The sequence below is a fragment of the Megascapheus bottae genome, chromosome 15 (assembly GCF_031878675.1).
Source record: "Megascapheus bottae isolate mThoBot1 chromosome 15, mThoBot2.hap1, whole genome shotgun sequence".
NCBI lineage: Eukaryota > Metazoa > Chordata > Mammalia > Rodentia > Geomyidae > Megascapheus > Megascapheus bottae.
The window spans coordinates 26437460-26463841 of record NC_143523.1 but is presented as its reverse complement, the minus strand read 5'-3'; the positions used below and the strand labels follow the sequence as shown (position 1 = coordinate 26463841).

Genomic DNA, 26382 nt, shown 5'->3' with positions numbered 1-26382 from the left:
TGAACCCGGGTCTTCATGCATGCTAGGCAAGCACTTTAACCACTAGGCCAAACTCCCAGCCATGGGACTATTAATCTTGACCATGGATTTTGATACTTATAGTGCTAGTGGCTCACACAGTAATCCTAGCTATTCAAGAAGCTGAAATCTGAGGATCATGGTTCAAAGTCAGCCTCAACAAAAATAACCATGACACTCTTACCTCCAAAAAATTACAAAAAAAAAGATAAAGAATGCTAATGTTGAATAAAAGCAGCTGAAGAACAAAGCCCAGGCCATAAGTTCAACCCCAGGATCACCACACACACACACACACACACACACACACACACACACACTGCACATAATTTTGAAAAACCTCATTATTTCCTTCAAATTATGGATAATACTCTGTCCCTAATTCATTTGGACGGTACTTCATTTTTTTTTGTAATGCTGTGTTTTTAGCATTGTAGCTTGTACACATTTTTGTTGTTTTCCTATATAATTAACATTTTTGTTCTTATTACATTATCTTTATTTTTAAGTAATTTCTTTGTGAGTTAGAATTTCCATAGACAACCCATGCTAGCCTCAAGTGGGCATCCTCTTGCCTCAGCCACCTGATATGCTTCCATACTTGATGCTCTATGTAGATATCTCTACTTTTTTGTTTGCTTGTATGCCAGTCTTGTGATTTGAAGTCAGGCCCTGGTCTCTATTCCTGAGCTTCTGCCCTTGTTCTGCCACTTGAGCCATAGCTTCTACTCATGGCTTTTTGGCAGTTTATTGGAAATAAGAGTCTCCCAGACTTTCCTGCCAGATCTGGCTTTGAACTGGGATCTTCAGATCTCAGCTTCCTGAGTAGCTAGGATTACAGAGAGGAGCATTACCCTCCATTGATGCCTCACTTTTATTCTCCTAAATCAGGAACTATTCGCTTATCTCTGAGTATTTCTTTCAGTATACTGACCTTCCGAAAGAACCAAACTAGCAGCATTTCCAAGATTTCTTTCTTTTTTTTTTTTTTGCCAGTCCTGGGCTTGAGCTCAGGGCCTGAGCACTGTCCTTGGACTTTCTCAAGGCTAGAGCTCTACCATTTGAGCCTCAACACCACTTGCGGCTTTTTTCTATATGTGGTACCGAAGAATTGAACCTGGGTCTTCATGCATGCTAGGCAAGCACTTTAACCACTAGGCCAAACTTCTGGCCCATTTCCAAGGTTTCTAAGGGTGATTTTGTGCCACTGTTTTCTGTAAATTAGATTCATAACTAGATTCATTCATGGATTAGATTCATAATTAGATGTACTAGACATAATTCATGATGAAGACAGCACAGTATGAAACTCAATCACAATGGTGAGGTGGAGGCAATAATTTTATCTCCTCTACAATCTTTTATGGTAACTCCCTCATTTAATAAGGTAGTGTCTGGCAGATCCCTATATTGTAGATGTTTGAAATTTATATGTTATGCAAACATGGCAAAGTACTTACTACCAGCTAGGAAAAAAACATGCCAAGTTACCCTCTATCTGCTTTTGCTTCATTGCTAATCTGCGCCTGACCCAGTGATGCTGACCTAGAATGCTTTTTTTAAAAAGGATGAAATGTATCATTTTAGCTTTACTTTTCTTTCCTCAAAGGTTTAATATTTCCTAAAGAATTTTCTGGAGAGTGGGGGGAGAGAAATTGGGAGAAAAACATAGGAAGAGGCATCTATGTTCAAGAAGTAATGTATTTACTACATGATGAATGTAACTGTAACTCCTCTATGCATCATCGTGACAATAAAACACATTTATTAAATTAAAAAAGAATAAGTAGGGCTGGGAGTTTGGCCTAGTGGTAGAGTGCCTGCCTAGCATGCACGAAGACCCGGGTTCGATTCCTCAGTACCACATACATAGAAAAAGCCAGAAATGGTGCAGTGGCTCAGGGTAGAACACTAGCCTTGAGGAAAGCCCAAGGACAGTGCTCAGGCCCTAGCTCAAGCCCAGGACTGGCAAAAAAACCAAAAAAAACAAACAAAAAAAAGAATAAGTAAATCTGTCATCTGAGAAAAGAATGTTCTTGTAATATAACAGCCTAGATTTAAAAGAAAAAAAAGAATTGTCTGTATTTTTTCAGATTTAATTATAACAGGGCTTTAGATCTGCTGTTTGGACTTGTTTTCCTTTTAGAAAACCTGATTTTTTACATGTGTTTATTGTTATTATAAAGGTGAGGCACAGAGGGTTTATAGTTACAAAAGTCAGGTAAAGAGTACATTTCTTTTTGAACACTGTCACTCCCCCCACCCCTGCACTTTCCCATCACTACCCACGATTTAAATAGTTCATTTTCAACATAGAGTGTAGTGAATACAATTGCTCCATTTGTTCACTCATGTGACACTTATTTTTAAAGTACTATAAATATATGCTCTGAAAATTCACCCATTGAACAAAGTCTAACATTGAATCCGTAACCCACAAGTGTCTCAAAGAAAAATACAATGACAAACTGAAGTCGGAGGTGAGATGGCCCCATGCTTGAAGAAAAAGTGAGCAGGTTCAGAGGATTTTACAATCTGCAAGTGGTTGGAAATTCAAATGATTTTTGAGGGTACATCATCGTAATCTTTGCCCCTATTCTCAAAAATACTCCCACTGCATCATCTGTGTCACTGAAAATGTCACTGCCCTTTTCTTGGAAACTAGAATTAAGTGATTTCCACTGTAACTCTCAGCTTCATGCATTCTTTATTGACCTGATTGTCCATATGTGTTATTGATTCTAAGAATATGAGATTTTTTTCTGCCAGTCCTAGGGCTTGAACTCTGGGCTTAGAAACTGTTTTTGAGCTACTTGTGCTCAAAGAGGTTACAGTGCCATTTTGGCTTTTTTGAGTAGTGTATTGGAATAAGAGTCTAAAAACTTTCCTGCCCAAGCTGGCTTTGAACCAATGGCACTTTTGCTCAAATGGTAGACTTGCCTTGAGCAAAAGAAGCCCAGGGACAGTACCAAAATCCAGAGTTCTTGCCCCAGGACCTCAATAAACAAACAAATAAATAAAAAGAATGATTCAAGATATATAATTTTCTGATTGAAAGTGGAAAAATTCAAAGCACAATAAATTAAATAAAAGAAAACAATTGGTTGAAAGTCCTACTATTAGGAAGGATAAAGTCAAAATGAGAAAATCAGGAACGGAAGACAAATAGTGTGAGCATCTCAAGCAGTGAAGCGTGCTTCAGTGGTCAGAAGCCCTAAGGTCACAATAGAGCCCAGTCACTGAACCCTTGCCTGGCACAGTCAGTATGGAGGGAGAACAAAGTCAAAGAAATGAGAATAGCTGAGTTACTTTCAAGTCTTCTGATGCACACACTCGAACCAAGTCTTCATGATAATCGATGGCAGAATACAAAAGGGAAAAAGAAATAGAGGCCAAGAGAAGATTTTCACAAACAGAGTAAAGTAATCATTGAAAAATTCACCTAGTCATCTATAACAATTTACCCTTGTCACGATTTTACCTTGTGAGAGGAAATTTAGATTACTTGGTTGCAAAAGTTTTCATATCTTTGTGAGACAAAAGTTCACGTGGCATTCTCATTTCAACAGAAAGAGGACAAAGTAGACAAGGGGCATAAAGATACTACTTCCCCACCAAAACTGCTAAGCTTGTTTATGCAAAATAAGGTGGTGTGATTCTGTTTCCATTTAGAGCTATGTGGGTCAGGCCACAGCTTCCTACTCATTTCATTCCACAAAATGTACTTACCAGGATCTGGGGTCACTCAAATTTGACAGGTTATGAATGCAGAGTTTACTTCCCTCTATATTAATTATTAACTAAATGCCAAAGGTTAAGAACAAAATCAAGTATTTAACCACAGCAAATAGTTGGTAAATTATTATTTGTAAACACAACTGAACTAAAGGTCTTCCTCAGGGGAGAGTGTAAGACATAGAAAACATGTGTTTTGGCCTCAGCTTTACCAACTAGGATTTATGTCTTTCACCAATGTCCTCAATATCTAAGATGCAGTTTGCTAAGATGCAGTTTCTAAGCCCTTATGAGAAACAATTTAACCATAGGCAAAGAAAAATGAGACAATGAATATGGTTATGATAGCTACATAAAATCTTAGAATCCCCATATATCAGGCTAGTAAAATGGTAGGTAACTGAATATTAGCAAGTCTTAATTTCCATATGAAGGTAGATAACAGGCCAAGCACAATGCTCAGGCCTGTAATCCCATCATAGGAGGCAAGTGCCACATAAGAGACAAAGATTCAGAGGACTGCAATTTGAGGCCAACTTGAGCAAATAGTAAAATGCTGCTTCAAAAATCAAGCCAGGGGGGCTGGGAGTTTGGCCTAGTGGTAGAGTGCTTTTCCTAGCATGCACGAAGACCCAGGTTCGATTCCTTGGCACCACATACATAGGAAAAAAAAAATGGAAGTGGTACTAGGGCGCAAGGAGTTCTAGCCTTGAGAAAGTCCAAGGACAGTGCTCAGGCCCTAGGCTCAAGCCCAGGACTGGCAAAAGAAAAATCAAGCCAGGCATGTTGTTGTGTGCCTGTAGTTTTTGCTTTGGAGAACAGATATGTAGGAAGATTATAGACCAGGATAGCTTTAGTAAAAAATAAATATAGAACTCTTTTTTCAAGGAAATAACTAAATCAAGGACAGGCTAAGGTATGTCTTAAGGGTTATAGAACCTTGCACTAGTAAGTACAAGGCCTTGGGTTCAATTCCCAATACTACCAAAATGAAAGTTTAAAAGTGTAGTTTTAAATATGGTCAATTTAGAACAAATATGATAGTCAATTTAGGACAGATACAGCAATCAATTAGACCTCATGTGATATCCTTAAAAATATACCTTTATTTAAGCATTCGATTCTTTTTTTTTTATTGTAATTAGTAAAAGGGTTACATGATATTTGCCAGATAGAAGGTGCATTAATTCACATACATTAATACCCTTTCACATGTCTTGGTACCCATTACCCTCCCCCCACCCCGCCACCCATCATTCCTCTAAATCGCATGACAAGGCTTTTCCCTCAGTGATACTGAGCAAGTTTCAACTCTGCAGGGATGTGAAGAAAATTCCAGGACTATTCTTCAGGAAGCTATTGTGCAGTGCACTGGCCGTGAGACAATCCCAGCAGAACTGTGACTCTTCCACCTTGTACTCCTGATTCTCCCTTAACTCATTAGAAAAAGAAAAGCAATAATGATTGTGGCTTTCCATTTTTCTTTTATATAATGGTCAAGGACCTGCAACTTTTGGTCAGTACATAATATATATTTAGCTTTTCAAAATGTGTGACTGATACTAGCTACATGTAGTTAGAAATAGCATTTAATGAGTCTACTAACATGTTGAAGAGACCCAATATTGAGACCACATCTCAAAATATTGTATAATGCAAAAATTGAATAGAACATAAAGAATACTCTTAAATCCATAACTTTCCAACTTGCCACTAATATGAGAACCGAGCAGTGTACTCTGTATGTGACTTATTTAATTAAAACCCTCCGTACATCACCTTTATAATAACAAAAACTGAAAAAGGATAAACATGTTTTGAGTAATGTTCTTAAATATCAAACTGTTGACTTTGGCACATATCAGTCATGACTGTACATTGAAAACATGTAGATTTGTATTTTGAAGAGCAATATTTGATCACCCAACAAGTGCAGATAAACCCCAATCTTGTGTCCCTTTTGGAAAGCAGGACATGTGTCCAGGTCATTCCACATTTATCTCTATCTATGGGGCAAAGTCTATTCAGAAGAGAGAGGAAAGAGTATGTTCCTAACTAATTAATGTATTAAATAGGCATTCACTGAAGTCTCAGGGCCCTTTATAAAAGGTCTGCACTGCAAGCTCACAGGACTGTCAGCAAGAAAGGAATACCACCATGGATCCAGTAGCTGTCCTGGTGCTTGGTCTCTCCTGTCTGCTTCTCTTTTCCATATGGAGACAGAACTCTGGGAGAAGGAAGCTCCCTCCTGGCCCCACCCCTTTCCCAATCATTGGAAATATCCTGCAGGTTGATATGAAAGACATCACTAAATCTTTAAGCAAAGTAAGTACTCTTCACGTTTCGCCAATGGTCTCTGACAAGAGAGAAATTAAACCACATTTTAAATCTACTGCTAAAGGAACAGTAGTATGATTGATTCTTTTTTTTTTTTTGCCAGTCCTGGGCTTGAGCACAGGGCTTGAGCACTGTCCTTGGACTTTCTCAAAGCTAGAGCTCTACCACTTGAGCCTCAGCACCACTTCCGGCTTTTTTCTATGTATGTGGTACCGAGGAATCGAACCCGGGTCTTCATGCATGCTAGGCAAGCACTTTAACCACTAGGCCAAACTCCCGGCCCCGTATGATTGATTCTTATAAAGAAATTCTTGTATAAGGTTTTTATGACTGTGACTATTCATTCCAGTTTGTATTTTAATCATGGAATGAAGTAATGTATTAGAAGAGTGCATTATTGTCCATTGTAGTCTCAGTCACAAAATTGCAAATGTTGTGGATTGTTCTCCCCATCTCAGTTCGACAGACATGTTTTTAATGTTTTTTCCTGAAAGTGTTGTGATTAATGACTGAATTCAAAATTACTTACAGAATATTAGACATGGATTTTGATTCAGAATCTTCCTGAAAATGAACTTCTCTGAGGAGTTGTGGAGGATAACATAAGACCCTTTAGGGGAATTCTTATGATGTCGGAATCCATTTGGATTTTTGCATAAACAGTTTTATCAGTGGCCAAGAATGTTGCTGGGTGAGAAATGGTTTAGAAAGATGTTTCATGTACTGGGGCTGCCTCTGTAGGCCCCACCCTATGTTTCTTTTTTTAAAATTATTTTATTTAATAACTAGAATGTCCTAAGAACTTTATTTTGCCAGTCGTGGGACTTGAACTCAGGGTCTGAGCACTGTCGTTGGACTTTTCTCAAGGCTAGAGCTCTATCACTTGAGTCACAGCACCACTTCCAGGTTTTTTCTATGTATGTGGTACAGATGAATCAAACCCAGGTCTTTGTGCATGCTAGGCAAGCACTCTACCACTAGGTCAAACTCCAGGCCCACCCCACCCTCTGTTTCTATTGTCAATAGATCCCAAGTGCACTTGGCTTTAGAAGCACCTGCGCAAACTTAAAAATGCCACTTTTTCTTGTCTTCTCCAGGAAGTGAGATTCTCCACAGTTAGAGTTTCACAGGTTATCCAGAGGCAGTCATCTGTATGTTCATTTGGTATGCAAAAGGGAATCAAACATTTCTCAAGCATGGAATGTTCAAAAAGCAGAGGTTGAATTATGAGTCTTCTATTCATTATCCATGGGGCTCTAGAAATGAATTTATAATCCACAGATCTCTATTTCTTTATGAAATATGACAAGCCTGCTTGTATTTTGATGTGAAGATGAATTATACTGTTGTATCAACAGCCTGGTCCATTGCATGGCACATTGTAGGCCATCAGTAAGTAACAGCTGTAACAAACGTCCTTTGTAATGTATGAACTCTGGAATACTTGAAGTTGTGTTGGTAAAAAAATTATAAAAATATATAATTTATCTGTTTCTCAGGCTCACTGTGAGGAGCGAAGTGTGAATTCTTTCACTAGAATTATTTTCCTTCTCATTTCCAGTTGTCAAAAGTCTATGGCCCCGTGTTCACTCTGTATTTGGGCATGAAGCCCACTGTGGTGTTGTATGGATATGAAGCAGTGAAGGAAGCTCTGATTGACCATGGGGAGGAGTTCTCTGGCAGAGGCAGGTTCCCATTGATTGAAAAAGTTAATAAAGGTCTTGGTAAGTGCACATATACCTGTGTGTGTATATTTGTATGTTGGGCAGAGGATATGTTGAGGTGGAGAATGGAAAAACAGTTCTGAAGGGTTCTTTAGTCAGAGTTTTACTACTCTTGTAGCTGCCATCTGCTGTCTTGCGCTTCCTTGCTTGTGTTCTCCATCCATGTTTCTGCTTCCCCCTCATATAGGAGTTGTGTTTAGCAATGGACACACATGGAAAGAGATGAGGCGCTTCTCTCTCATGACCTTGCGGAACTTTGGGATGGGGAAGAGGAGCATTGAAGAGCGTGTGCAGGAGGAAGCCCGCTGCCTGGTGGAGGAGTTGAGGAAAACCAATGGTAGGAGCTGCTTTACATTTCTACTTTACACAGGGATATAAAAAGCTTCATTAATTCCCATTGGAGTCAGATATGGATTCTTTTGTTTCCACATCAGAAATCATGAATGTAAATTTTCATTTTTGTCTTATGCTGATACTGCTTCTTGAACTCTGGGCTTTAAACTCTTGTTCAGCTCATGGCTGGTGGTCAGCCATTTGAGCTACACTTCCAGTTCTAGCTTTTTGCTGGTGAGTTGCTATAGGTGTCATTGATTTGCACAGATTTGTTCCTCTAGGCTTCTACCAACCACCATCTTCAGTTTTCAGCCTTGTGAATAACTAGGGTTCTAGTCAGCAACCACACCAGTGTCCGGATAGATATTCTGAGTAACTTTTCTGAAGAGTGAAAGAACTGTACAGCCCCTCAGCATAACTCTGGGAACCAAGTGCAATCATTACATGAAAGTCATTACAAAGGTGTTAATGACCCTATCAATGCTCAGAATCCCCCACTGTACACATTTTCTTTGGCATTTTTGGTGATTCCTTGCTTTCTATGCCTATAATTTTGGATAGTCATGGTGTAGTGTAAGATACAATTTTATTTGTTCTATTTTTTCTCCATTTAATTTACATTAAAATCATTTTTTGCAAACAGTCCAGTTGCTACAGATCAACATTAGTTATCTTTTCTTACCAATAATATAGAGTTTTTATTTACATATTTTGATTAACTATATGCTCTGTCATGAATCTGTAAAAATACTTAAAACTGATTGTTACTAAGTTAGCTAGATTTCAACTATAAGGAGAAACTCTTTATCTAGTCTTCTTTTACTATGCTGTAGCTCAATTTTCAGTTTTTCCCATCACTTTTCTCCATGCTTATTGGATTTTATGGTAAACATCTTATGGTAGTTGCTCCCACAGCCAGTTTCTAACCTATATTCGCAATGAATAGGATTGTTCACTTGGATTCTAAATGCCCTGGCACTTTTTAATTCATTCTTCTAATTAAAATAAAGGACTAAAATTCAGATTTAACCTGTGAATGACACAAACATGCAGTTATAGGAAATCTCAACAACTTCCCAGCAAACCATCTTCTTCATAGTTACATTAAAACATTTTTGAGAGCTTAGACTCATTTCAATTATTATCTAGTCTATACACATGCAACCAACTCAATGGCTATTTTATAATCCAAGCAACCCACACCAATTCACAATGTCTTTAATTCATAGCTATTTGGGGTCTATGATTTAAACTCAGTGGACCTTACATGTTGATGATTTGCTCACAGCAATTGCACTGTTTGGAGATTATGGAAAATAATCCTATGTCTGCCAAATGATAGATCCTAAGAGACAGACAAATTTAAAGTATATGTGTTACATATTATGTATCCAAGAATTCTAAAAGTTAAGTTTAATTTGGTGTTTGAGTCAATTTACTGTCTACTTATTTCCTAAGAAAGGAAAATTTACTTTTACATGTTAAAATGAAAAAGAAGGTCCCCATTTCTTAATTTTATTTTTGCCTTACCTGAGATGTTTATTTAACAAGAGGCTTAAGTTTAGTTTTTACATTTTTTCTCTTACAACACGAATGCGTTCTGCCTTTTACTTTGATTCCTTTTAGTATTGGAAGTCTAGTACGCTCCATTGATGATTCAAAAATGCACCATTTATCTGATAGTCTCTCCCTTTCTTTCTCAGTGCTGTGTAGTCTGCAGGCTTTGCAAATACTCATATTACTACTCTGGATAGCTGACCAGTAGGTATTTAAAAGTCTTCTTTTTCCAAAATAGTATATGTCTGGGGTTGAAAGATTATAGGTAAAGGCAATTTGCATGAACTGTTATTATTTTGCTAGTTAGTTTATACTAGCGAAGTCAGGATTCAGGTAAAGTGATAGGCCAGTTTAATTCATATTGAATATCTGGCTGTTAGAGGAATTTATTAGCAAAACAGTAATAACAATTGATGAAGGTGACAAAAGCTAAGTATTTAATATGTATATTTCAATTTGTTTCTAATTCTTCAGGCTCACCCTGTGACCCCACCTTCATCCTTGTCTGTGCTCCCTGCAATGTGATCTGCTCCATTGTCTTCCAGAATCGTTTTGAGTATAAAGATAAGACCTTCCTTAACTTGGTAGAGAAATTGGATGAAAATGTCAAGATTCTGAGCTCACCATGGGTACAGGTAAAGCCAAGATCTTTTCTTCCTAAGAAAACAGTGTCTTTTTTTTTCCCCCAGCAGACCCAAATCAAATAAAGAGGACACAGTACGGTGAAGAGTTGGACTTGGTAGTCCTACGTAAAGAAGCATGGAGTGCTATTCGGGAAGTTCCTGCCCATCCAATGTGTTCTAGTGTTTTTCCTATTCTAGTTTTGCAGTAGCTTCAAAGATTCTTGTTTTATATTATATTAAGGTCTGTGATCACCTTTGAGGGGTTACTACTACAGGTCAAATTCTAAGATGTAACAATGTTGAAATTTGTTTGGGAAGTATGGAAAGGAAGAATGAGGGAGAATAGCAAAGGAATTCAGTATTATCTAAACATATTGCAAGTCTGGGCTCTGTTGGCTCTTGTCTAAAATGAAAGTTACTCAGGAGACTGAGACCTGGACGATCAAAAACTGAAGCTAGTCAGGGCAGAGAGTTCTGCCAGAATCCATCTCCTAAATATCCAGCCAAAAAGAAGGCTAGCAAATGTAGCTCAAGTAGTGGAACACAGATCGTGAATGAGAAAGCCAAGCAAGAGTTTGAGCCCCTGAATTCAAACCCCAATACTGGCACCAAAAAGAAATATGCATTTCATTTATATATGGAAGTGTCAAAAATGAAAGCCTTTCATAAATAGCTGATACTAATAAAACATGGAAGAAAAATAATGTAAACATTTGAAAAAGATGTCTTAGGTTATATTTATACTCACTGAAAAAAAGTACAAATATAGAATTGACTCAAGCTAATGAACTCAAGCAATTAATTGGTTATTTCCCATTGAAGCCCAAAGGGATTTTGCTATTAGTTGCTTTGTTCAGTTCTAGAAAGATGCCTAGTTAATGAGTGGATATCCATGTCCTTAGAGAAATTTTACCTTTCCCATAAGTTTGTTTTCCAATCAGACATCTCATATTCATGCTATTACTGGGAAGAAGTGTTTTTCCGCACAGAGGCAGCCTATTTGGGACAATGGAAGTCACTACAAATCACCAAGTAGAGCCAGAGTGTTTGCTGATTCCACTGTAACCTAGAGGACAAGGCAGACTGGGTAGAAATTACAAAATTGAACTACAATAGATCCTCACAATGTTTTTCCTTGTACTGATTTGGCATGCCCTAAACTCTGTAAAAGTTTATAATTATGTGATCATGGAGAATTCATTTAGAGGCTCTGGCATGAGGCTGTTTTAGGGGATCCTGAAACCCCTCTCACTTTATGTCCCATTGAAATTTCCCTCCAAGATGGAAGCCATATAACAGTTCTCTTTATAACCAAGTTTTCTGTAATATGTATACTATGTATATGTGACTATATGTAATAAATTATTGCTTTTGCGTTTAGATCTGCAATCTTTTCCCTGTCCTCATTGATTATGTACCAGGGAGTCATACAAGAATATTAAAAAATTCTGATCATGTAAATAATTATATTTTGGAGAGCATAAAAGAACATGAGGAATCACTGGATGTTAACAATCCAAGAGACTTGATCGATTGTTTCCTGATTAAAATGAAAGAGGTAAAATATTAAAAATCTATACAGTTATTTGAATCCTTGAACATTTTGTGACACATTAAAAAGTATGTGTTACTAGAGATGTTTAAACAACCAGACCAGCAGTGTTTGAAAAGATAGTGATATAGTACCAGCCTTGAGAAAAAGCACAAGGTAAATACCCACAACCTGAATTCAAGCCCCAAGTCCAACAATATTAACAAAAAAGCTTAATTGTACATTCAGGCTTATAAAACCTTTTCCTCTAATTTTCCTACTTCAATTTTCTGATCCTTTAAGGAGGAGAAAATTTAATTATTACCATATCAAAGTAAGGACAATTTAATTATTACCATATCAAAGTAAGGACAGCACAGTAGCTGGAGATATTAGGCTCAACTAGAGCACCACCTCCACTGTCACTGTTCATTTCTCTTGGTCCTTTACTCTCCAGGTTTATACCCCTGAGAGATACCGTAAATTCACTGTCATCTCATATTCTGGTAAATAATATAATTGTATCAAACCCTAGGAACAGAAAAGTCACAAGGAACAATTGGAATTTACTAATGAAAGTTTGAGAACTGTTGCAGCTGATTTATTTGGTGCTGGCACAGAAACAACCAGCACAACACTGAAATATTCCCTGCTGCTCCTGATGAAGCATCCCCATGTGACAGGTGGGCAAACCTTTGAGAAAATAGAAGAAAGATGCTGCTAGTGATTCGCAGGTTGTCAGATATGTCTCCCAGTTCAATGTCTCGTGCCACCAGCTGAAATCAGAAAGAAATGAGAACAAGACAGTAGGAAAAGGAATGAGACTCTGGTTTGATATCTGCATTTTATGGCAGGTAATTGTGGGAACACAGCTCTAGTGTAAATTCAGATACAATTACAAATTGATTTTACACCCAAAATTTCAGCTTTTACAGTAGGTAAGTTCTTGTATATACTTTTCCTCATCTTCACAATTCTAATCCTGCCATCGACCAAAGAGAATTCTTGTCACTAATGCAAAGTAGAAGTGCTAGAGATAAATTCCATTCTGAGACAGGTTCTCAAAACAGAGACTCATTACAAAGGTATTATTGAAGCAGAAGACATACCTCAAGGAAATTTACGATTTCAGAAGTCTAATTCTGCAAAACTTCTGTTTCATAAAGTGAGAATCTTACATGGGCAGCTATAATTTTTATCTTTTACAGCATTCCTTTATATTCAAAGAGTTCTACTTGTGGAAACACTATTCTAGGATTTAAGAAATAATGATGAAATGATTTTAAATGAGAATAAATCCCCTGAGGACAATAAGGGGAGAATAGAAAACATAAAAGAAGTCTTTACCAAAATTCTGACATCAAAGTAGAGATAATAGTAATGAAATAACTGAGCCAGAAACATGATGCTTTCACCTAAATGTTGTAACAGGAAAAGCTCCGAGGGCAGAAAAGACAAGCGATGTCTCTAAAATTCCCGTAAAGTTTCCTAGTTGGAAATAAGAAGTGTAGAAGAAGATAGAAAAAGTATTTAGCAAGCACACTCTCCATGCTCAAATTCTCATCACAGTTCCATTCATCAGGTAACTTGCTTTCCTCCATAAGAAAAGAAGGGCCCTTTCTCACAGAAATTTGCAACTGGGAATCTGCATACTCAGAAATTATAGGGAAATATAGTGAAGTATACGTATGAGAGGTCTGCAACAAAAAAGTATGAGAGGTCTAGAAATGACTACTTGATTTTTTGTGATGCACAACTTTCTATCTTTTTCATTTCTGGAAATTCTTCCAGAGTGAGGAAATAAAAGAACTCCCATCTTTTGTCAATCTGACAGAATGAAGTGTGTTAAAGCGTTCACTAAGACTAAGTTTGTAGCATTCTAGAACACCAGAATTGTAAAGATCATCATAATTTTCAGAAAGTCACAAATAGGTCATATGTAAAGAGAAGATGAAGAGTGCATCAGAATTCCTAAGAGTAAGTACAGCCTATGTATTGATGAAAAAAGGTGAGAGAATTAGTCTTCCCTATCAGCCATACAATCTATACCCCATTTTGTCTTTTGGCACCAAATACGATATAATGCTTGTGGTTCAGTTATTTAAAATCACGTCAGAGAAAATCAAGGACTCCAGAAACTGGAAAAGAAAGGGCATAGGATACACGGAGACTGTCACTGAGGCTGCTAGAAACTCAACTTAGAAAACACCCACATCAGACCAAACCAGAAACAAATGATGCAAGGAGAGAGGGAAACACTGTGAATGAAGCAGAATGGCCCAGAGTGTCAGATATCCCACTTACTATTTCCCACTTATTATTGATAGAAGTTTTAAACATTTATTTGTGTATTTGCAATTAATTCTAACTCAGACAATGAAAATCATAAGCTAATAAGAAAGACAAGGAAGTACAATAAATGCAAAGTCATCCTAGTTTCCACTCAAGGAAATTGTAACTATTGGTTTCAAAATTCAAATATTATACTTAGTATATTGTTGTTAATGAAGGGAAGGGGACTGTATGTGTGTAGCTCTATGTATCTATTTGTAGATTTGGCTAAATATACGAGATAGAGATGGCAATGTATATTTTGACCTCAGATAGTAGAAAATCAAGAAATATCCTCTAAATGTGATTTAAAAAATATCAACTAGGCACCTGCATCAGTGGCTACTCAGGAGGCTGAGACCTGAGGTTTTGATTGAAGTTTGAAGCCAGCTTGGGCAAGAAAGTTCATGAGCCTCATACCTCCAATAAGCTACTCAGGAAAAGCCAGAAGTGGTTCTGTGGCTCAAGTGGTAGAGTGCTAACGGTGAGAACTAAGAGGCTCAGGGACAGCATCCTGACCCTGAATTCAAGCTCCAGGTCCAGCAATAAGAAAACAAAAAGAGGGACTGGGAGTTTGGCCTAGTGGTAGAGTGCTTGCCTAGCATGCACAAAGACCCGCGTTCGATTCCTCAGTACTACATACACTGGAAAAAGCTGGAATTGGTGCTCAGGCTCTAGCCTTGAGAAAGTCCAAGGACAGTGCTCAGGTCCTAGGCTCAAGACCAAAACTGGTAAAAAAAAAAAAAAAAGACAAATGAGTCATTATTTAGAAATATGAAGATAAGATAAAATTCAGAAGCAGATACTAGGATAACCAATATCTCTGTCAGAAGAAAGTGATTTTGTAATGGAAGTATTACTGCACATTGTACATATGCAAATACAAAGACCCACATTACTTACATAATGTTAAATTACTAAAAATAAAAAATAGTATTTACTTTCTTTTTTTGTCATTTCTTCTGCATTTTATTACTGTACATTAATTGTACAAAAACATTTAATGCGGATACTTCCATATATGCATACAAATATTTTCCTTCTTTATTATCAGTATATAATGTACAAAGAGGTTTCAATTCAGCACATGAGTTCAGGAGTTACAATGAATCTTGACCAATGTCAATCCTTATAATGTACATTGAGTAAGCTATGTGCCAGTCTAGATAATGTACTTTCATTCAGGTTTTAATTAATCATGCCCTATATGTTTTTGAAATATGTTTTTATTTCTATTCATTTCAGCTACAGAAGTGAATCTCTATGTTTAAAATACATCATTTGTTCCATAACTAACAGAATTTGAAAATCATTTTAGGTAAAAATCACCTCTTTTATCAGCAAAAATATTTCTGAATTAGAACAAAATGGGTATATTTTATTAACATCTTAAAAGTCATACTTAAAGCCATTTATGCTATGGTATAGCCCATGAATTCCCATTCATATTTGTGGAGCTTTATGAAATTTGGAGACATATGTGAAGATAATTGTGTCCTAAAAATATTTTTATTGTTAATATTTTATTCCTTTTTTTCCTAAAGTTCTATTATAATGTAGTATTGTAAGTATATACTACCTATAATCATATTCTTCTTCAATATGTTAAATAAAGGTATTTTATTTCAATATATAAAATAAATTACATGTGTATTATTAGATTTTTTGTGTTTTTTTAACAAGAAGATAAACTCTATGGCCATAATGATGCATTATAAGGTTAGTTAGTAGGACAGTGATTCGTGCATATAGAGAAGTGTATTCTGCGAGGCATATTGTTTTATTTACCTCTAAACTTGTTGAGACACTCTTTATGTAGCCCTGCATTACCGTGATCAGTGTGTCACTTTCCTCCTATGTCACCATTCCTTATTTGTGTCTCAACCAGCTAAAGTGAAGCAGGAGATTGACCAAGTGATTGGCAGGCACCGGAGCCCCTGCATGCAGGACAGGAGCCGCATGCCTTACACAGATGCTGTGCTGCATGAGGTCCAGAGATACATCGATCTTATACCCATGAACCTGCCCCATGCAGTGACCCGTGATGTGAAGTTCAGAGGCTACGTCATTCCCAAGGTGGGCTTGTTTTTTCTCTTGGAGCCTCCATAGGAGCCTGAGTTTTGCGTGCCTTGTGAGAATCTATTCCTCCACCACCCCACGAGAGAGCTGCAAAGGTCTCACAGCACAGTTGGCTGCCCAGGAGACTTTGTGTTTTGGGGAATTTGGACTTACACATCCATGCAAGAATAGCCCTGGTGTGTGGCACTGTGAATTTTCAGATTGTTCGGCCCCTTAAATTGTTTCTATGTGGTGCGTTTTTCTTTTTTCCTTTTTATTTTTTTTTGGGGGGGGGCTAGTCTCAGTCTTTGAATTTCTAAATGAACACACAAGCCCGTATTCATCAACTCCCTAAAATGCTCTGCTTGGGTGTTTATTATGCCCTCAGTAAAATTATAGAATACATTTGAGTAAAAAATGTAACATTGATTTCTTCAATTCATGAATAAATCATGCTTCCAAATTTATCTATGCTTTACTTTACTTCCACAAAATATTATGTTTTAAATAGTCACTCAGGGGCCGGGAGTTTGGCCTAGTGGTTAAAGTGCTTGCCTAGCATGCATGAAGACCCGGGTTCGATTCCTCGGTTCCACATATAGAAAAAAAGCTGGAAGTGGTGCTGAGGCTCAAGTGGTAGAGCTCTAGCCTTGAGAAAGTCCAGGGACAGTGCTCAGACCCTGAGATCAAGCCCAGGACTGGCAAAAAAAAAATAGTCACTCAGAAATATATTCATCGACTTTTTCTAAATACTGAGTTTTCAACTGTTATTATATTATCTTCTTGTTGGACTTGGGACTTGAATTGGGGCCTGTGCAATGTCCCTGAGCTCATTTACTCAAAGGTAGTGCTCTACCACTTTGTGCTACAGTAACACTTCCAGTAATGAACTGGAGATAAGAGACTTGTGAACTTTCCTGCCTGGAGTCATGGCTTCAACCCATGAGCCACAGATTTCAGCCTCTTGAGTAGCGAGGAGTTGAGCCACCAGTGCCGGGCTTGATTTTTATTTTTATGGTGGCTTTGTCTTTCTTTGTACCAGATATATAGAAACATAATTGCTTTAATCATTCTGATGACCTCATAATAAGTAAACTCAGGAAATTAACTAGTCATTGCTAATGATTTATCTATAGACTTGTTAGAGATTTGAGGGTAATATCTGGATTAATATTTTTATGCCTGATTTTCCAAGTCTTGTGTCCATAGCTTTGTTCTGCTGAATTTTTGCCCTGGCAGCCAGGATGGTATAAAAGAAAATTGGTGGTGGTGGTGATCTTCTTTCATTTAGGATTGGCAGAAGAGATTTCAAGCTTGATATTTCACTACCAAGTTTTGTTTCTTACATATTTTGGTAGTTAAAACAATATCATTAGGGAAGTTTACCCTGTATTCTTATTTATGTGTGAATTTTGAACTTAAATATGATTATATTTTGAATCAGATCTATTCTCCATGATTCTTTTTAAAGTTTCTTTCCTTTCTTTTCTTTTTTCCTTCCTTCCTTCCTTCCCTCCCTCCCTTCCTCCCTCCCTCCCTCTCTCCTTTCTTTTTCTTTCTTTCTTTCCTTCCTTCCTTCCTTCCTTCCTTCCTTCTTTCTTTCTTTCTTTCTTTCTTTCTTTCTTTCTTTCTTTCTTTCTTTCTTTCTTTCTTTCTTTCTTTCTTTCTTTCTTTCTTTCTTTCTTTCTCCATTCCTTGGGCTTGTACTCAGCGCCTAAGAATTGTCCTTGGGCTTTCTCAAGGTTATGTCTCTACCACTTGAGCCACAGCACTGCTTCCAGCTTTTCCTGTTTGTGGAACTGAACCTGGGTCTTCATGCATTCTAGGCAAGCACTCTACTACTAGGCCAATCTCCCAACCCTTGCCTTCTTTTGTTGTTTTGGGGTTTTTGGTAGTTTTTATTGTGAAGGTGACGTACATGGCTGGGAATGTAGTAGTATGCTTGCCTGTCATGCATCAAGCTCTGTGTTTGCTTTCTCAGTACCAGAAGTGGCGTTGTGGCTCAAGGCATAGAATGCTAGCCTTGAGCAAAAATGTTCAAGATCAATATCCAGACCCCAAGTTCAAAATTAAAGCCCTAAGTCTGGCAAAAAAATGATGTGCAGAGGCATTAGTTATTATAAGTCAGGTAGAGTAAATTTCTTCTTGGACAATGTCACCTGTTCCCTGGCTTTCTCCACTTTTTCCTTCCCATCGCTACCCACAATAGTTGTATACTTTATTTCCTACATAGTGTCCAGTGAGTACCACTGATGTATTTGTTTACCCTTACACTCCCACAGATAGATAAATAATCAAATGGAACAAAAACAGGAGGAAACCCACTCATGTTTTCATTTCCTTCAGTACATTCCAATAAAGATAATTTTGTATGATCATATGCCCATAGACATTGAACTTTTTGTTCCTTTCCTGAAAGCATCTTCCTTGGATCTCATTGTGTGAATGCCTAGGATACTTCTTTTTATATGTGGAAAATTGTAAGCATGGTGCTGGCTTAGGCAGCACATATGCTAAAATTGGAACATTCAGGAAGCTCAGCACCACCCTTGCACGAGGATGGAGCTCCCTTTTGTGAAACGCTTCATAATTTGATCAGAACGAAAACCAGGAAATGGAAGTGAGGACACATGGGGCACAGGAAGGGAAGGAGGAAGAGTGAGCAAATGCAGTCGTGGTATTCTAGATGGGCAGGAGTTCACTTTCCATTGCTTTATATCCTCCTTGTTTTTGAGGTTTCTGTTGTTGAGAAATCTGGTGTTATGCTGATGGGCTTCCCACCATAGACAACTGGTTGTTTTTCTTTAGCAGCTTTCAGTACTCTTTAATTTTTCTGAATATTTAATGTGAAACTACACTGTGTCATTGAGTGATTCTTTTATGATATAGTCTGCTGTCCTAATGGCCTCCTGTACCAGGACTGCTAAAGATTTCGTAAATATTCTATTATTTCACTGAATTTGATTTCTTGTCCTTTATCATAGGCTTCTTGTTCCAGTATAGCTGTATTTCATCAGTTTGATCTTTCAAGTTTCCCGGATGGATGTGTCTGTTCTTGTCATAATTTTTTACTTTTCACCTAGACTTTTTGGACTATTCGAATATATCTGAACATTTTAATTTATGCATTCAATTTGATCAACTGTTTTTTCATTTTATTTACATAACTTCATTTCCAAAATTAATTTTTTTAAGATTTCTGTACCTTTATTGAAATTTTCATTGATATATTGCAATATTTTCCTTCCTTCACTCAGCAGTTTATTTGTACTCTCTTCAAAATCTCTCCATTTTAATACATGCCCTTCTTTACGTTATTGAAATCATTGTCATTGTAAGCATGCTTTTGAGCTCCTTGGGGCTTTTTTTAATGTCTATTGCCATATAGTTGTTAAACTTTGGAGACTTTCATTTTTTCCATATTTTCCGTGTTGATATTTATATGATTTGAAGGCAATTCATTGGTTGAAAGTCTTCATCACCTGTAGACCAGACAATTGAACTAAGTGATTTTCACTGTATCTATCACGTTTTTAACTATTTGTTTCATTTCTTGCTGGTCATGGGCTTGAACTCAGTGCCTGTGACTGTGCTGAGCTCTTTTGCTCTACCATTTTTGGACCACAGAGCCACTTCTGGTTTTCTGGTGATAAAATGTCTCAGAGAACTTTCTGCCAAAGCTGGCTTTGAACTGCAATCTTCAGATCCCAACTTCCTGAGTAGCTAGGAACTGGCACCCAGATACATAATTATAGAAATAGATATCAATATCAATATAGATGTAGATATAGTTGTGGATATAAATATAGCTAGATAGAAAGATAACAACTAGAATCACTTATCTGTGTGTGTTGTTCCCAGGACACAACCATATTGGCACCACTGACTTCTGTGTTGCACGATCACAAGGAATTCCCCAACCCAGAAATATTTGACCCTGGCCACTTTCTGGATGAAAGTGGGAACTTTAAAAAAAGTGATTACTTCATGCCTTTCTCATCAGGTAAGAAAGTTTCATTTTAATATTTCGAGCTAACTCTGGGGGTCTGGGGTTCAGCTTACGAGCTGCACTTTCATGGCCCATGAACTTTCCCTGTTCATGATACACCCTTGACTGCTTGACAAGACTAGTAGGACTGTTTCAGTTTGTCTGTGCATTTCTTCTAAAACTGGGCAAGGTATAGAATAGATCTTTTGCATTGTTTCTTTCCATATATCATAGCAATCTCTTCCTAAACAGTAAACCTTATTTAGACTGCCTTCATTCACAATGAGAAAGGATATCTTCACAGAGGCCCCTCCAAAATCTTTTTGAGTTATTTGTCACCCCAAGGTTCCTCTATAGAATGAAAAGTCTCCCATAAGACAGAGAAGAACACTGAGGACAGTGAGGGAGAACAGTCACAGACTACCAGAGAACAGGGTTTGTGAGGGGGAGTATTAACAAATTGTTTTCTCCTATTCCTCTATTAAACAGAAAATGGAGTAAGCAATGTTTTAAGATAGTTGAGATACTTCAAAGGGGACTGAGAGTAGACAGAAGACAGAGCAGAACATTTTTTGTTGTTTTTTTAAAAAGATTTAGATGTACATTTTATTCTTAATTTTTAAATCTGTTCCATTGTTTTCTTTTCCTTTTCTTGATTTTTATTTTTTATTTTTTATTGTAATTAATAAAAGGGTTACATGATATTTGCCAAATAGAAGGTGCATTAATTCACATATATTGATGTACAGAAGGTTTACAGTTATATAAGTCAAGTAGCAAGCACATTTATTCATATATATGATGGAAAGTACAGAAATAATAAAACACAGACAAAGTGGGGAAAGCAGAAAAACCCACTAGAAGTAAAATAAAAAACCTAGTAGAGATCTTCTCCCTTTCTGAGGGCTTTCTATTTATCTTGCTAGCTCTCTCTGTTGCCATGCAGAAACACTTCAGTTTAATGCAATCCCATTTCTCCAGTCCTTTGATTTGTTGTAAGGAAATGGAAAATCTTTCCATGCTCCTGGATTGGAAGGAATAATATTGTGAAGATGTCAATACTGCCCAAAGCTATGTACAAATTCAACGCAATACCCAACACAATTCCAACAACATTCTTCAATGATATAGAAGAAGCAATAACAATTCATATTTAATATCAAGACTTAAATAGCAAAAATAATCCTTAGCAGGAAGAACAGTGATGAAAGAATATCAATACTAAACGTCAAACTCTATACCAAACCATACCAATTAAATAGCTTGGTATTGGCACAAGAATAAGCTTGAGGACCAATGAAATTGAACATAATATCTAGAAAGGAACCCACAGACCTGTAGCCAACTAATCTTTGATAAGGGTGCCAAAAACATAGTATAGAAGAAAGAGCCTCTTCAACAAATGGTGCAGGCAGAGTTGGTCCTTATATAGTGCTCAGCACCAGAATCAATTCCAAATGTATCAAAGACCCCAATATAAAAACAGATTCCCTGAAAATATTACTGCAGGGTATATTGGAAATAAAAGGGCTGCTTGGAATGTCTGAAACTTCTTTTTTCATATATTTTTATTGTAATTAAAGAAGGGTTACATTATATTTGCCAGATAGGAGGTGCATTAATTCACATACATTGATACCCTTTCTTATATCTTGGTCCCCATTTCCCTCGCCCCTTCCCCCACCCCTCATTTTGTTTTCTCCCCTCCCCTATCCAATTTCAAATAAACAAATACAAATATATCCAATATATCAGATAACAAAGTGAGATACTGTAACAATATGAGATAACCAAGAGACAGCAAAAGAGATGAGAGATAACATAGTACATTAAGAACAACAATCACTCATTATATGGCTTTTGTTTCTATATCCTAGAGTCCTTTCATTCAGCGTCATACTATATGGCCTTATGTATCTAGGTTTAGAGCAGAACATTTTTAAGAAAGTCATGAACCACAGGAGCAGAACATTTACTCTCAACTCAGCTTGTCAGAGACTGTCAAATAATTTTATAGAACTATCAGATCATGTGGCAAATCTATTACAAGGATCCCTGAGCAACTTGCTCTTCTTTCAACCTAAGACATGTGTGTTGGATATTGTATCTCCACATCTGCACTATGTGTGTTGTGTGTCTGGACAAGAAGCAGCTGTCTTTCTCAGTAGCTATGATTATTTTTTGTCTTGTTTGTTTGTTTGTCGGTAGTAGGACTGGACTCAATGTTTAGGCCCAGTCTCTGATCTTTGTTGCTCAAGGCTAGTGCTCTGCCTCTTTGAGCCACAGATCTATTTCTGGCTTTTTAGTTTTTAATTAAAGATAAGAGTGTCATAGTCTTTCTTCCCCAGGATGGCTTTGAATCACAATTCTCAAATCTCAGCCTCTGGAGTAGCTAGGATTACAGGTATGAGCCACTGGTACCCAGCTAATGCTGTGACCTTTGATATCTTCTTTACATCTGTCACATAGATAACATAGGGAAAGGTAACAAACTCTCTTCAAAAATTCACTTGTTTTACACAAAGGGAATCATATTAACTAATGGGGAAATTATTCTTTCTGATGATTTTGTGCTTCAGTAAAAATTGAATATGACATTTGTGAAACTAAATGAGTGCTGAGGGGCTGAATACTTGAAGGGTTACAAAGAATACAAACAGGAAATCAAATTGGTCTGTGTCTTGATGTCTTTAAGGAAAATATAGCATGACAAAAAGGAATTGCATGTTATAATACTTTAAATTTGTGTACTATAGGCTGATAAAATGGAGAGATAGGGCTGTAAATATTAAATGGCAAAAAGTGTTCATTGAACATTTCCAGGGAACAAGTAACATGAGTGATATAAATATGTTTCCTTAGATAATCATAGATGTCTGTAGAACAAAGTGTATCATAGAAACCAGAACCTCAAATCTTTATAAATAGAAAAATAAAACTCCATGAAACATGTGCTACATAACAATCTATTATTATTTTAATTCCTCACCAATACTTCATGAAGGAATTATTAGCATCCACATTTAATATATGAAGAAACTAAGGCTCTGATAGTTTAAATAACACAGCCATATGGATAGTGACAGAGTGAACATTTGACTTCTGAGATGACATCAAAAGCAGTGTTTCTCACCACTCCCTTTACATGTGATGAATTCCACTCATAGTCTAGGGAAGATCTGTACCCTTCACTCCTGCATGTATATAAACCCATAGGTTTGGAAGAAATCCCCAAGTACATAGTCACAGGTCTTCCTGATACACAGGGATAATACTAAGAGAGAAGGGATGGGAGTCGGCCTCCTGGTTAAGGACAACCTATATTAAGCCCTCATCTCAAGCTATTGGAAGCTTAATTGTATCCAGAACTGTGATCCCTCTGTTGAGCAGCGAACATATTAGAATAACTGACATAATAATTCAGCAACCAGCAACCCGGCAGAGAAAAAGAGAAGAGGTGGAAATAGAGGAGGAAAAATAAGGGAAAAAAGAGCATTTATCATGTAGAAATATTTAATGAAATGTTTACATGAAGATGGTAATCTATTTTTTATTTAAAATATCAAATTTGATTTTGTATGGTTTGTCTCTGGATTATTTTAAGACAGGATATTAAAAATGTAACCCAAACTGGTTACCGCATCAAAATTCTTCTGTGTTAGACTTCTGTGGTGGAATTACAGGTGTGTTGTGTGCTGCCATTCACATTTTACAAATCACAACTTTTCATAATGCATTTGTTAACATTACTTCTTGCCTTCGTGCCTTTACAGTTTTCCTCCTCCAGGATGCATCCATCTGCCATGCATTCAGTGATGCAGAGAAAACCCGGACATTTTCTATTACTGGGTAAAAATGCAGTGCTTCATATGCTCACATTGTATAAAAGGAGTCATTTCCTGCTTTCATTTTTATTTTTTAAACAACATTTCAGGCAAGCGAATTTGTGTTGGAGAAGGCCTGGCCCGCATGGAGCTGTTTTTATTCCTGACCTCCATTTTACAAAACTTCAACCTGAAATCTCTGCAGGATCCACAGGACCTTGATACCACACCAGTACTGAAGGGGTTAATTTCAGTGCCACCATCATACCAGCTCTGCTTCATTCCAGTCTGAGGAAGAGCTCTGTTTTGTGGCTCTAGCTGGGCAGTAATCTGCAGTTCCCTCTTCTGAGCCCCAACTCACCTCTTTCCCCTGTCAGAAATGCCTTCCTGTCCTCCCTTCTCCTGTCTTCCCTCTCCGCCCAGATCCAGAAGACCCATTCTCCATATGGTGGGTTTCCTGTGACACTGCACAATCATTCCTACAGTCCCCAGTGCTTTATAAAAGCTTTATTCACCATGCCAAGTGTTCATACTTATCTAATAATGATTTACTAATATGCTCATATCACAAAACAATAAAATGATTACCATATGATAACTCAGACTCATTCCTCTATCTATTCACAATAATAAATATTATTTATCATTCTCGGGGTCATTGTTGGACCCTCCTTCTTTGTTCAAAATTCAGGGAAGCAGTGAATCAAACTAGAAACCCACAATAGCATGGTAGATGGTAGGAAAACTCTCTGGATATATCATCTGTAATATCTAAAGATTTTCATTTAACAAACCCAAGCAATGTCCAGAAGCAGCTCCTCCAGTAGGAAAATACTGGGAGACACAGACATAGACAGGAATAAACGTTAAAAGCTAGCACTCATGTCTTTACTTTGGCTTTAGTGGCAACAAAAAATAAAATTTCAAATATTCTGCTCAATTGATGTTTCCAACAGAAAGCCAAATATGAATTTGTTTTTATATTGCTAATCATCTGCTCTATTACTTTTGCTCTATTATTTTTATTGTGGTACATTATGCATACGCTTTAAGACATTTCATACATGAGCACAATATACTTTGACCATATCATTTTTTTCCTTCACTTTTGGCAGGACTGAAGTTTAAGTTCAGGGCTTTGTTATTCCTAGACAAGGACTCCACTGATTAGAACACATCCTCTATGTGTTTTTCTACTTTCTACACATTGTTTTCCACTTGACATAAATGTGATGATAATTATAATAAGGGCACCAAACCCCTTCTCTCATTTCATTTCAAGCTTTCACAAACATGCATCTAACACAGGATTCCCTTTCTTCTACATTGCCATGCACCACATGACTAGTAAAGTCATTCATCCTCTCTGCCAGGCTCACTCCCCAGACAAAGCCCTTTGGCCCTGCAATTCTTTTTTTTAATTAAAGAATTTATTAACATTGATGTTTACATCATATTTCAAATGACATGTTTAACAAATGAATATTCAAGAAGAGAATCTATGTAATCACTGGCACTTACTTTTTAGAATATAATCAAAATTAGGCTAAGGGTTTGTATATCATAGATACATATTAATTTATGAAATAAAACATTATGTCTATAGAGTAATAGGTTTTTATGTCTATGTAGTTATGTTTATATTTCCAATACCATCTCCATAGCATTGGGTACACAATATTGAGTCCTCTCTCTTGTACTGTTTGGATCTAATAGCCACATATCAAGGATACCATGCGCCTTTTGCTCCTTTGGTCTTGACTTGTCTCACTCAACATGATTCTCCCTAGATTCATCCACTTCCCTGCAAATGCCATTTTATTTTGTCTGTTGGCTATGTAGAATTCCATTGTGAGTGTGTGTGTGTGTGTGTGTGTGTGTGTGTGTGTGTGTGTGTGTGTGTATGTATCACATTCTGTGTGTCCATTCATCTGCAGTAGGGCATCTGGGTTGTTTCCATCGCCTGGCTATTGTGAATAGTGCAGAGATAAACATAACTGAGCAGGTGTCCTTATCATATCTTGGGTTATGATGTTAGGGTAGATGCCCAGAAGTGGTATGGCGGGGTCGTAGGGAAGGTCAATTTTCAGTTCTTTAAGAAACTTCCACACTGTTTTCCATAGTGGCTTTATTAGTTTGCAAACTAATAGTAAGGTTCCTTCTTTTCCACAACCCCACCAGCATCTGTCATTCTTTGAGTTCAAAATCTTGGCTATTCTTGTTATGGTTGATTTTATGTGCATTTCCTTTATGACCGTGGATGATAAGCATTTTCTCATATGCTTTTCTGCCATTTTAACCTCTTCTTTGGTCAAGTCTCTCT

General features: G+C 37.1%; 1 protein-coding gene and 1 non-coding gene across 2 annotated transcripts; both read left to right on the top strand.

Annotated features, from left to right (window-relative positions):
- The first annotated feature begins 5845 nt into the window (after window positions 1-5845).
- LOC150054038 (cytochrome P450 2C5-like) lies at window positions 5846-24717 on the top strand. Its single transcript, XM_090346214.1, has 9 exons — window positions 5846-6078; window positions 7652-7814; window positions 8002-8151; window positions 10179-10339; window positions 11709-11885; window positions 12394-12541; window positions 16078-16265; window positions 20109-20250; window positions 24170-24717. Exons 1-9 carry the CDS (start codon window positions 5911-5913, stop codon window positions 24349-24351), a joined length of 1479 nt encoding a protein of 492 aa, XP_090202340.1. The 5' UTR covers window positions 5846-5910; the 3' UTR covers window positions 24352-24717.
- On the top strand, window positions 18737-18841 carry LOC150054039 (U6 spliceosomal RNA). Its single transcript, XR_016537978.1, has one exon. It is a non-coding gene; the product is annotated as a U6 spliceosomal RNA (small nuclear RNA).
- Window positions 24718-26382: the final 1665 nt, after the last annotated feature.